This window comes from Otolemur garnettii, unplaced genomic scaffold (genome assembly GCF_000181295.1).
Source record: "Otolemur garnettii isolate 467f Iridium unplaced genomic scaffold, OtoGar3 scaffold00193, whole genome shotgun sequence".
Taxonomy (NCBI): Eukaryota; Metazoa; Chordata; class Mammalia; order Primates; family Galagidae; genus Otolemur; species Otolemur garnettii.
In genome coordinates, this window is record NW_003852588.1 from 931475 (window position 1) to 944152 (window position 12678).

General features: G+C 42.5%; 1 protein-coding gene across 1 annotated transcript in view; it reads left to right on the forward strand.

Annotated features, from left to right (window-relative positions):
* Window positions 1–12678, forward strand: part of MTCL1 (microtubule crosslinking factor 1) — a 124044-nt gene that overhangs the window by 59409 nt on the left and 51957 nt on the right. Inside the window, exon 4 of the mRNA XM_003800999.1 lies at window positions 9538–9597. Within this exon, the coding sequence (XP_003801047.1) occupies window positions 9538–9597 (60 nt within the window). The remainder of the gene's footprint in view (window positions 1–9537; window positions 9598–12678) is intronic.

The window sequence follows — 12678 nt, forward strand, 5'->3', positions numbered from 1 at the left end:
CCACGTGACAGCGGGCACTCCTACACGCCCAGCTCTCACACGCCACGTGACAGCGAGCACACCCACATGCCCAGCTCTCACACTCCAGGTTAATATTTTGCTATGCTTGTTTTATCACATCTGTTTGACCATCTGTGTACCTATTCCCTTATCTTATTTTTTGGCACATTTGAAAATGAATCATTAAAAACCCATTTATTTGGTGGTGTGGTAGTTGTAGTCCCACCTACTTGAGAGGCTGAGATGGGAGGGTTGCTTGAGTTCAAGACTAGCCTGGACAACATAATGAGACCCTCATCTCAAAAATAAACATATGAAAAGAAAAAAGAGTTAATAAAGGAATAAATATTCAAAAGGTAGCAGATTATTAAAAAAAAAAAAAACACCCATTCACTTTCCCCAACATACACATTGCTATCTAGAGCTCAGTTTTTGTCCATACTTTTTTTTTTTAGTTCATTTACATTTACTGAAATGCATGTATCTTGCGTTTACATTCTCTGAGTTTTGTCGACCATGTGCATACGTTTTAACTGGTGTAATAGTGCACGCTCTCATTTAGAATGACACTCCATGTCAAATCAGGTCTGTCGTGTGTGATGGCAGATTATTTTAAAATAGAGTCAAGAGTAACTCAGAACTTTTTCATATGCTCTTTTCTTTGAAAATTAAGCAAATCTCTATTTTTCATTTTAAATACATCTTTAAAAAGAGTATTGAGTTTTCTCTGAAAAGAGGGCATTTGAATATTTTATCTATTTGTATGATTTTTGGCTTTGTTTTGTTTTCATTGTTTCATTAGACTAGGAGGTAATTTGTCTCTCTTGATGGACTGCTAGATTTCTTTCCAGACCAGTGGGAGGGCAGGAAACAAATTATCTTTAAAAAGACACAGAGTTACCTTCGGGCAAACGCCATACATTTCTATAGTTTTTCAACTTTTGTGAGTGTTTAAGGACCTCTTACTGGTTTACCTCTTACTAGCTGAGTGATTAAGGATCTCTTACTGGTTTACCTCTTACTAGCTGAGTGATTGGGCAGGAACTTCTGCAGTGTGGATTCTGTTTCCATACTTTATATAATGCTTGGTGGTGTTACCGAGTGCCTACCCCCATTGCACAGACAGACTCGGAATTCTTAGAATTTGAGGAAAGGATACTTTCTTTTTGGTGCAGTCATTATTACGGTTTTGTAATGGTCATCAGCTTCAAGTTTTCTCTGTGTATTGATTAGAATTGACAGTTTTACCTTGTCATCTTCAGTTTAGTTTATGTTGTGATGGTCAATTCAGACAACTGTGTGGTAGTTTTAGCCAGCAATTTTCCAATGACTAGGCTTCAAGATATTATGTCCCCAAGGTTTAAAATGAATTGACCAATCCTGTTGCAAAGCAAATGTATGTCATGTTCCCCAAATTTGCATGTGCTGTGACCTGCCATTTTTATCATCATGTCCTGCTCCCTGGGGCCTCTGCTGCATTCTGGGTGGGCCTGCTAGCCCTGGACTTTGCACTTGTTGGCTGGGATGTGGCCTTGGGCCCGTCCCTGCTTATCCCAAGCCATGCTCTGACTTCATGACTGTGCCTTTCTTCAGGCTAGGTGTCTCGCTGCAATTTTCTTCTCTTTTCCTCATTTACTTTGTGGTATTTTGTCCTCTAATAATAGTTTTCTGTCTTAATGTTTCCAAATAAGGACTTCTGCTGTCTGCAGCCTCAGATCCTCTCAGAAGCCACCAGAGCGCCAGCACACACACTTGCGCAGCCGTGAGGTGCCCCATGAGTGTAGCAATTTGCAACCATTCCTATAATAGGTCTTTGTGCTCCTTTACTAAAGAAAGGCAGAGATTTTTTGGATGAGAAAACTCAGCAATTCGGGGTTCAGAAACCTCAAGAAAACAAGAAAGGAAATCAGCCCAACTTTGGGAGATTGGACTCTGTGGGCCCTGAAAGGCAGCTCTGAGCATAAGGGCCAAGATGCAGAGAGCACAGGCTCAGGGCTGGGGAGAGGCTGGTGTCCCATCTCCAAACTTGGGGAACCTTGAAACATTACCTGACACTTTTTTTGTCCTAGAGTAGGGTGACCAGACGTTCCTCTTTTTAACAATTTGTCCCGTGGTGTTTTAAAAAAGTCCCGATTTTTGGAAAGAATGCAGAACAGGCAGGAGAACAGGAAGGGAATATACAGTTTTTGGCTGCCATGTGGTTATTTCACTAGAATACGAGTTTTATATTATTTTTGTTAATTTTATAATGTTAAGCTGTAATAATAACAAATAATTGTTGAGAAGTGATTATCGAGAACTGCTTATCAAAGTTTGCATTCTTGTCAGACCCTACCCCGCCCCATCCCCTGCCCCGCCCTCACCCCGCCCCACCCGCCCCGCCCCCTGGCCATGTGGTCCCGCTTTACCAATGTTAAAATCTGGTCACCCTATCCTAGACCCACATGAACAAGACATTACCTAACTTTTTTGTGTTTTATTTTTTCTTGTCTGTTAATGTTTGCCTTTCCAGGCCTTTATAAGAATTGAATTGAATTAGAGTAGATAATTGGCTCAGTCAGCTCAGGCTGCTATAACCAAGTGCCACAGGCTTGAGGCCTAAACCACACATGTTTCTTTCTCACAGTTCTAGAGGCTGCAGAATCTAAGATCAGGGTGCCAGCACTGTTGGGTTCTGGCGAGGGCCCTCTTCCTGACTTGCAGAAAGCCCCTTCTTACTGAATCCTGCCATGGTATGCAAAGAGGCTCTGGTGATTGTTCTTATAAGGATACTAATATCATCAGGGGGTCTCAGAACCTCATCTAAACCTAATTATCTCCCAAAGCCCTCACCTCCTGAGACCATCACAGTAGGGCTTCAGCATATGGATTTTGGGGCAACACAATTAGTCCACAACAGATGCTCGTGTAAAGAAAGGGTCTGGCATTGTGCTGGGCATGAATAAGTGCCCAAAATGGTGGCTGTCCTTTTGTCCTAACATCATCACTGTCCTTTTTTTAAAAATTCAGATTAATATGATGGTACAAATGATTAGGTTACAATGTTTACATTTGTTAGGTAAAGTCACTGTTGTAGTTGTGTCCTACACCCAGGAGGTGTGCCATGTGCCCTTATGTTGTGGCCCTTAGGCGGAAGCACGCTAATCCCTCCCTCCCCCTAACTCGAATTGAATTGAGTTTTCTCTTGCCTGGGTGTGTATTAGTTTGTTCCCTGGCTTCATATGAGTATTGAATACGTTGGATACTTGCTTTTCATTCCTGTGATACTTTACTAGGAAGACTGTTCTTCAACTCCATTCAGCTTAATATAACACATGTAATTAAAGTCTCCATCTTTTTTAGTGGCTGAATAGTATTCCGTGGTATAAATATACCACAGCTTGTTAATCCATTCCTGGGTTGGTGGGCATTTAGGCTGTTTCCACATCTTGGTGATTGTAAATTGAGCTGCAATAACAATCTAATGCAGGTGTCCTTATGATAAGATAATATTTTTTTCAGGGTAAATGCCCAGTAATGAGATTATCACTGTTCTCTTTACAGGGCCTAGGAAAAAGGGTTTCCTTTGCATTATGGCCATGAAGCATTTTCTGTTAAATCCGAGAGGGGATTATGTTTATTGAGTCCTGCAGTGGAACTCCAGTGCAAGGTGCAGGCTTCCTGGGAGTCGTGAAGGAATGAATAAAAGGAGTGGGGCCTCATCTAGTCAGGACCCAGTGCTTTTATCTGAATGAGAAGCTAATAATTCTGTGATTCACATCTCATAGAACTTAAAAGGGAACTTTGATATGAGTGAAAGAATCTGATAACCTCTTCCTAAAAGGAAGAAGAAGGCCTCTGCGTCTTCATTTCCTGAATCTAATTTTATTCCTGTATGTGCTATAAACCAGCCTCCCAAAACCTACAGACTTTCTAAATAACAAGAATCTGTCAGAATTCTGAAAATTACCGGCTTATGTCTATATTCTCTTTCCCATACTGACTTATGATTTACAGTATCCTAATTTTTATTTGCCTCCTTTTATTATCAATCTGAATGTAAAAACATAGGCTTCAGAGTCAGTCTCTGAGACACCTTAGCAATTGAGAGCTTGTCAGTTTTTCTGAAATTGCTTGGAAGAAATTGGCTAAGTTAAAATAGGAAGCGTTAAGAATTGGCATGCAATGTAAATTTACTATTTTCATATTTTATTTAATTATATTCAGTACTCACAAATGTGTCAGCCATAGATGGACTCAATTTGAATTCACAAACTTGATCTTTTTTCTTTCAGTAGAATATGCAATTGGTTTTCTGGCAGTTGATCAGACTAAAAGGAGAGGGTAGTTAGTCACCTGGCAGAGCTCAGATCTGGACTCAGTTTACTTGATCATCTGCGTTTATCCCTCCCCTCATTGTTCTTTGAAAGACACTCTCCACTGGGTCTCTGAGTCATCCAAAGGACATGAATAATGCTCACACAAATTGTCTCAGCCCCAGGACTCTTCCCTCTCCCCTCTTGGCACCCAGCACTCTGCATGTGGCTGTGAGGAGAAGATCTGGCCTGCGATGGAGGGTGGTGGCTGTTTCTCAGGCCTGCTTGATGCTGGGCCAGGGGACTGTACGCCTCTAGACCCTTAATGCAGGGGAGTACCTAGCCAGTTTCCCCAACCTTCAGGGGACTTCCTGGTCTCTTAAACCAGTATGGGTTATACTTGAAGGACCAAGAAATGGGTGAGTATCAGATAATGAAAACATCATTTCAATTCTATCAAGTAGACTGGTAATAATCTATTTCCTCTGACATCTTTACAAGTTTTACTTTCTTGGCTTCCCACCCCCATTTTAAAGGAAATAGTACTCACTGTAGCTAATTTGGGGATTGAAAAGCCACAAAAAAATAATATTAAAATCACTCACAATTCTGTCACCTGAACTTGATCCCCATTTAACATTTCAGTGTACACCTCCAGCCCTGTGTTAGTCTGTTCTGCCTCAACTTGATCCCCATTTAACATTTCCGTGTATACCTCCAGCCCTGTGTTAGTCTGTTTTGTGTTGCTGTAAAGCAGTGATTTTCAGCTAGTGTGCCATGAGATGTGCCGAGAAAATTTTTAAAGGTCATTAATTAAATTATTTTCAAAAGATGTTTAAAGCACAGTAAGTATTTTTTTACTCTTTTTTTTTGATCCGCATAATTTAAGTATGCCATCAAGTGTGCTGTGAGATTAAAAACAAAAAAATGTTGAAAAACACAGCTATAAAGAAAAGAGGTTTATTTGGCTCACAGTTCTGCAGGCTGTACCAAAAGCACGGCACCAGCATCTGCTTCTGGTGAGGGCTTTAGGGAGCTTCTAACCAGGGCAAGAGTGAAGTGGGAGCAGGTATGTCACATGGAGAGCGAAGGAGCCAGAGGGAGGAGGAGGTGCCAGGCTCCTTCAAACAACCAGTGCTCCTGTGAACTAATGAAGTGCGAACTCACTCATTATCAAGGGGAGGGCACCAAACCATTCATGAGGGATCCACCCCCATGACTCAGATACTTCCCACCAGTTCCCACCTCCAACTTTGAGGACCATATGTCAACATGAGGTTTGGAGGGAACAAACATCCAACCAGTATCAGTGTCATCTACATATATGTATGTTACAGATGATACATATATTTATATTTTAAACATATCAGGATCACAGAATACATGCCATTTGTAATGTGCATTTTCCTTTCCATGTGTTGTAAGTCCCAGTGTTTTTAAATATTCTTCAAGACTATCGTTAGTTCTAGAGATCTGTTCTCCTGTGCAACAGTGAGGACTATAATTAATAATACAGTACGGTATAGCAGTAATTAGTCAAGAGAATGAGTTTTAGGGACTCTTACCACAAAATAAAATGAAAGAAAAGAAAAAACTATATGATTATGCTTAACTATAGTAACCACTTCATTGTGTATATGCATATCAAGATAAGTATATCAAAGCATCATGTTTCATACTTTTGAATGTATTCAATAAAAGGGAAAAAAATCACTGTAATTCCTCCATAGCATTCAAGTACTATTACAAAAGGTGCTGTGATGAGCATCAGCCATAAATCTGGGCCCCCGTCTCTGGATTTGTCCTTGAGTAGATCCAGAGGTGGCATTGGTGCCTCAAGACCAGTGCTGTGTGGGGCAGACTGTGCCCTGCAGTGGCACATGGCTTGGCACACCCACTCATCTGCCTGGAAGTGCCTGCCCCCTGGGCTCTTGCCAACACCGTATACATTACTTGTTTTGAGTCTGTAAGAAAAAGGCATCTTGTTTTAATAAACAGCGGTAATCGTGTTTGCTGACCATTTCCTTCCTTTCCTATAAGGAGGACTTCTCTACTGCTTGCAAGATACTACTCTTATGTGTTAGAAAAGTCTTTTTTCCAGTTGATCATTTGCCTTTAAATATTCTAAGTGGTTTCTTTTGATATGTTTTTTAAAAGGTTAAAAGTGTTACCAATCTGTCAGTCTTCCCTGGATTTTTCTTCTTTCGCTACTATTTATAAAGACCATATCCCATTAACACATAGAAACTTATCTTTTTTTTTCCTAGTTCCTTTATGATTTTTTGCATCTAAAATTTTAATTCATCTAGCATTTGTTTTGATATGTAGTATGGATTGGATCTCACTTTTTTTTAGTCTCATAGTTTTTATTTTTATGATCTATGTTGTTTCACCAACATGGATCAAATAGCTGATTATTTCCTCACTGGTTTAAAATGCTACCTGTATTGATTGTTATAATCTATATTCTTGAATCAATTTCTGAGCTTTCTGTTTTGTTCCACTGATCTATTTATTCCTGTACCAGCACCAAATCACTGTAGTACTTCTGTATTTAGTGCAGACTTACTGTCGTTATTCTTCCTTTTCAAAATATTTGTGGCTATTTTCACCAATTTTATTTTTCTAGTTCGGGGATTAGCAGGAGTTTTTGCTGAAAAGGCCAGATAATAAATATTTCAGGCATTGTAGGCCTTAATAGTTTGTCACAGTGTTCAACTCTGCCATTCCAGTGCAAAGCAGCCACAGACAATAGTAAATGGGGCTGTATTCTAAGTAAGCCTTGTTTACAAAACAGAGCACGGGTTGGTTTGTCCTGAGCGTGATAGTGTACCATCTCTTGTTTTTGATGAATACATATATATTTTGAGATGAGGTCTTGCTGTGTTGCCAGGCTGGACTCAGATTCGTGGACTTAAGTAATCCTCCTCCCTCAGCCTCCTGAGCAGCTAGCTGGGACAATAGGCACCTGCCACTGGGCCTGCCAAAGTTTTGACTTTGTCGTGTCCTTCCATCCTCTTATCGCCCTTGCAAAAAGTATGTGTATATTTGTATATATATTATATATATACATATATATAGTATATTATAAATATATATATGTAGAGAGAAAGGAATTTGTTGTAGATGGTTTGGGAGAAACGTGACGGACGTCTGAATAACAAAGGCTTCCCATCTCACAGCACTGAGTATTATTTTGTCTATCCCACAGTTTTATGGTTTCCCTCATACAGCTCCTGCAATTCCTGGGTAACTTTCCTCCAAAAAACCTTTGCAGTGTTTTTCATTCTACTTGTCATTATGAATGGGGTCTGCGGCTGGAGTTCCACAACTCCCTGCCTATTCTGTGGTTTGCTAGAACAGTCACAGGACCTGGGGCTGCAGTCTACAGCCCATCAGCAACAGGGGAAGACACATCTGGCAGGGCTCCTGCCTACACTCTCCCCCACCCAGAAAGTGCTCCAGCCTCCAGCATCACGCACAGCAACCATGATTCTGCAGAGATTTTATGGAACTTTTGTTTCCACTTCGAGCTCTTTGTTTCAGTTCTACATACCGAGCATGTACAGAACCTGCACTCTGTTCTTGGAGAGAACACGATGAAACCTGGGGCAACTCGTAGCTGGCAGGCTCTGCACTGACCTTGGGCCTTGTCGCTGTTACAGTCCTGGAATCCAGTCCCTGAGGTGAAGCTCTGGGACAGACCTTCTTCCCAGATGCTTTTTTGTCGGGCTTCTCCAGTGAATCATCAGGAATGTTCACCTCACTCAGCTCATTCAAATGAAAGACACTCCTCAACTGAAGTGTGTAGGCAGAAATCTCAGGAAACTGACTGATTTGCGGTGGAGAAAGTCATGCTGTTCTTAAGACAGGCTTCACTTTACCTGTTGGAGGGACTGGTTCTCTTTGTAGTTGACCTCCGTTACCAAAAAGACTAAAAGGAATAAAGCCGCTTTCATAGCTGGGGTTTCATCCCCGTGTCAGACGGGGCTGTAGCCTCCTTGAGGCCAAGGGGCAGCTAGAATTTTAACTGTTTCTTCTTTGTTGTTACAGTTCTTTTTTTGTTTTGTTCTGTTTTTATTAAATCATAACTGTGTACACTGATGCATTTATGGGGTTCTCAATTAGCATTCTGAGAGTGAGACTCGTAGGCCACGAATGCTACTGCGTGCTGTGCTTAAATTCTATCTGCAATGTAAGTGACTTGCACAAGCCTCCTCTCCAAACTGTTATGACACAGGTCACAGGAATAAAGTCGGGGCTCGCAGTCCACCCCGCCAGGATGAGGCCCAGCAGGACGGGGTGGAGCTGCAGCGTCAGGAGAGCCTCTTACCCTGCCAAGATCTGAACAGGGGCCAACAGAGCTCTCCTTTCCACCTGCTGGTTTCCCACTTCCCTCAGGATTAACTTAATCTTTTCAGATTTAGAGGCTACAGATTGCTTCATATTCCTCAGGATGCTTCTTGCTCATCTTCCGGCCATTTCTTGTTATCTTTGCATGTCCCCTTAGCAGGAACTGTCCTGGTTCCCTGCTAGTCTATTGCAGACCTCCTGAGCCCTTTCATACATGCTCATGTTTGTAGTTTAGACACATTTGCAATCTCTTGCCTGACCAGGCAAAGGTGTACCTGTGGTTTAAAGCCTGAGACAGCTCCCTCCCCCACTGTAGGATACTGCAGGGGGTGGACTCTGTGAGGTCTTTAAGGTGAGGCCTAATCTTGCATTAGAGTAGATTTTCCAAGAATTTTGCAACCTACATTAAGTTTTTTCCATAAATTAGGGCTCCTCTTCTCTCCCTATCATCTTTTTTATCTGGCCACACAGGAAACAGCAATTAATTTTTATATTAGCTCAAATAAAACATAATTTGGAAGATAAACCAGCTCTGGAAATATTATATATCTGTTTTCAAAATTTCTCTCCTTTCTCCTCTTCATGCCTTCTCTGCACAGTAACCCAGTCACCCTGCTTTCTCATTAAACTGAATAATTAAGAAATACTCCAAACACAGTGATTAGGATTCAAAGATCTCACCAGCTTACCCAACTGCATTTAAACATTGACTCTAGGGTTGGTCTCTCTCTCTCTCTTTCTTTGTTTTCTTCTCTCTCTCTCTCTCTTTTTTTTTTTTTGATTTGATTCTCAAATTGTGTATGTTTCTACCTGTGAAGACATGTCCGCCTAGTGGTGACTGTCACATGTGACCCCCTTGGTAACAGAATGTCACTTGCATCTATTTCAGAGTTCCCTAAAAAGAAGAGGCAGTCGAGAAATGTACAAAGAGAAGAAAACCTTTAATCAGGTAAGCAGAGGTTTTCATTCTAATGTTATATCTCCCAAAGAGGAAGTCATCTCATTTTGAATTCTCGCAAAATGTATTAGCTTTGCCTTTAAAACATTCAAAGAAATGTTACCTGGCAAAATGTTTGGACTCATTCAAAACTCCATTTTCTTTCCAAACCCACAACTCCTCCCTTTTGTTTCTCTCTCACACTGATAAGCCGGTGATTTTTTCAGGAAAGAGAAGAACAAACTGACTTTGTCTGCAACAGAATGAGGTGTGGTTGAGGGGCCCCGGCAGTCCTCATAACTGGTGAAAAGAATCTGGCCTTCAAAGTCATGCACACAGTGAAAGAATATAGCCGCCCAAGTGTGGGGTCATTCATAAGCCATTGTCTTGAGTGTTTTATTACTTAATGTGCAAACTGACTCATTTGTGTATCTTAAATTGTCCTAATTGAAAGTAAAAGATTCTAGCAGAGAAATGGTTGGGGAAAAAAATGTCTAGCTCTTTCTATGTACACTATATGTGTTCTTCAAAATTTTCTTAGCTTTTCTGAGTTGTTTTACTAGATTCCTTTCTTCTGCTTTTTTTTTTTTTATTGCTGCTAGTATTAGATGTTAGAGGGAACAAAGGTGTTATTGGGATATCAGCTCACTGAACTCCAGGAGAAGTAGTAATTAGAGAGACACAGTAAGTCCTGGTAGCTAAGAGAGCTCAAAGCCCTGTCCCTGTGAACTCACTTCTTAAGGAGCCCATCTGGTTTCTCCATTCTCCAAACTCACTGATGCCCACAATGTCATTCCAGGAGGGCCAGCCCGTGTGAGCAGCAGGAATGCCAATGATTAGCTTTTCTATTCCATCCTCTGTAACCCCCCACCTCTCACGGAATCCCCTAATCACAGGGAAGTGAAAGTCTGCCATCCCCTGCTGCTCACATCCTCTCAGGGCAGAGTCTTTCTAATTTACTGGCTCTTGACCAAGGGAGATCTTTTCCTTAAAAGGGGAATTTCTGCTCCTTTGTAAAACAAAGACCATGGAATTGTATTGGCCTGTGGGTGAAACAGGCCAAGGACAGGAGCTGCTGCTCCTGGGCAGTACCTGGGGGGAGTTGAGCTGCCCCAGTCAGCCTGTGGGATTATTGAGAAAGGAGTTTCTGTTCAGCAGAATGGTGGACTGGAGCGCCTTGGGAACTGCAGGTCTGCAGCCAAAATTCAAAGGAAGCTGGTGCCCCGGCGCAAGGTAGGCACGTGGGCAGACGGCCGCTCGGGCTGCTGGCTAGGTGGCAGACTTGCAAGCCCAAGAATATATGCAGAGAGCGATATATTTCTGATGCTTGGCAAGGCCTTTCCTGTTGGTGGTGATGGTGGTGGGTCTGTGTGTCTCCCCTCCATGCCACGCTTGCCTCTCTGCCAGCCACAGGAATCATGTCCTGTGGAAAGTTTGACTTGACCTTCTGCTTTCCCACTGCATTCCTGGAGCTAGTCGATGATCTCTTGAAACCAGAGCTTGATGTCCCTAAGTCTTGATGTCCCTAAGGATTTGGCCTTGACCCCCTCCCCTGGAGTCTTGCCAGGGTTTTAGAACATCTGATGTTACAAGATGGGATAAGTATCCAGTCTCCTGCAGCTGAGGCTGTGATTCCTATCTAACTGGAAGGAACAGGCGGGGCTCAGCTTCCCTTGGGGCTCCCTCTCCCATACCCCAGTCCCCACAGGCACAGTGGGCCTGCCCCAGCTGCCCCACAGAGGAAGTCTGGTCCCTCATTGATATACACTCTCCTGTGGCTTCAAAGATTGTCTTTCTTTCAAACACTGCTTTAGTCTCGGTGGCAGGCCTCGGTGCATGCATGGGTGTTGCACCGAAATTACAGCATGCTCTGATCATGTGTTAGATCCCTCGGTGTGTGTATGGCTTCTTTCTTTAAGGAACAAGAAGACTTTCTGGACATTTTATCAATTCCCAGGTAATCTACAAATCAGACACTCATTAGGGTATGTCATAGAATCTTGGTGCTTTCACATCCCTGGGTTTAGGTTCAAGGCAACGGAGGAGAATTGTTCTGCTTACAGACAGACTGGTAGGGGATGGTGGGTAGAGGAGTTTTCTGAAATCAAGGGGATTGGAGGGCTCTCTGGAATCTCCTACCTGTACAAGATGGGCAGATAAGCACTTAAAACCCTTCTCAGAGATCCTGCCTCCTTCCCTCCTCCAACTTCTCAGTTCAACCTGTGGGGAGACCCTCTGGGGAAAGGGCCCACAGTCCCTGATCCGGACTCTGATCCAGACTCTGGTTTAAGATGAAGCCTCCTGCACTATGCAGGCAACTCTGCCCCTGTGTCTACCTCTCCCAGCTTCCCTTCCACCACATCACATCTTTACCAGCTGCAAGTTTGCATGGAAGTAGAGTCACAACACTGGTCACAACACATGACCCTGCCCACCCTATTGTCTGGTCCAGTCCTGAGCCCCAGGCTGGTGGTGAGTAGAGGGTAGAGTAAGTTTTCCTATAGCTGTTAATGGCATTGTCTTCAGTGATCTCTGCTGCTATGGGTTTTTCCGCTTCAGCGGTGGAGATGGGATGATTTAGGTGAATTTGGACAGTGACACACACTGGGTCCCAAGCTGATAGAGTTGAGGGTAGGCCCCCATCTTCTAGTCCCAAGCATTTAACTTCCAACCTAATTTATTTACAAAGTATTTATATTCTGTCTCCACTGATATGTGTTTTAGTTTAATTTAAACTCTTTTCTTTCATGTGAACAACACAGACCTGTGTATGTTTTTTGGATTTCTTGCAAATCTATGTTTGATGAAAATTGAAAGTGTGCTTTTGAGTCTCTAGAAAGTTCTAAGAAGTTGGGGTTGTTTAAAGAAGCATACCAGTTTGAGGCACATATAATAGTAGGTGCTTGATAAATATTTACTGAAAGAATCAATGAACAGGCGCTAAGGCGCCAGCCACATACACCTAAGGTGGTGGGTTCGAATCCCCAGCCCGGGCTGCCAAACAACAATGATGGCTGCAACCAAAAAATGGCCAGGCGTTGTGGCAGGCGCCTATAGTCCCAGCTACTTGGGAGGCTGAGGCAGGAGACTCGC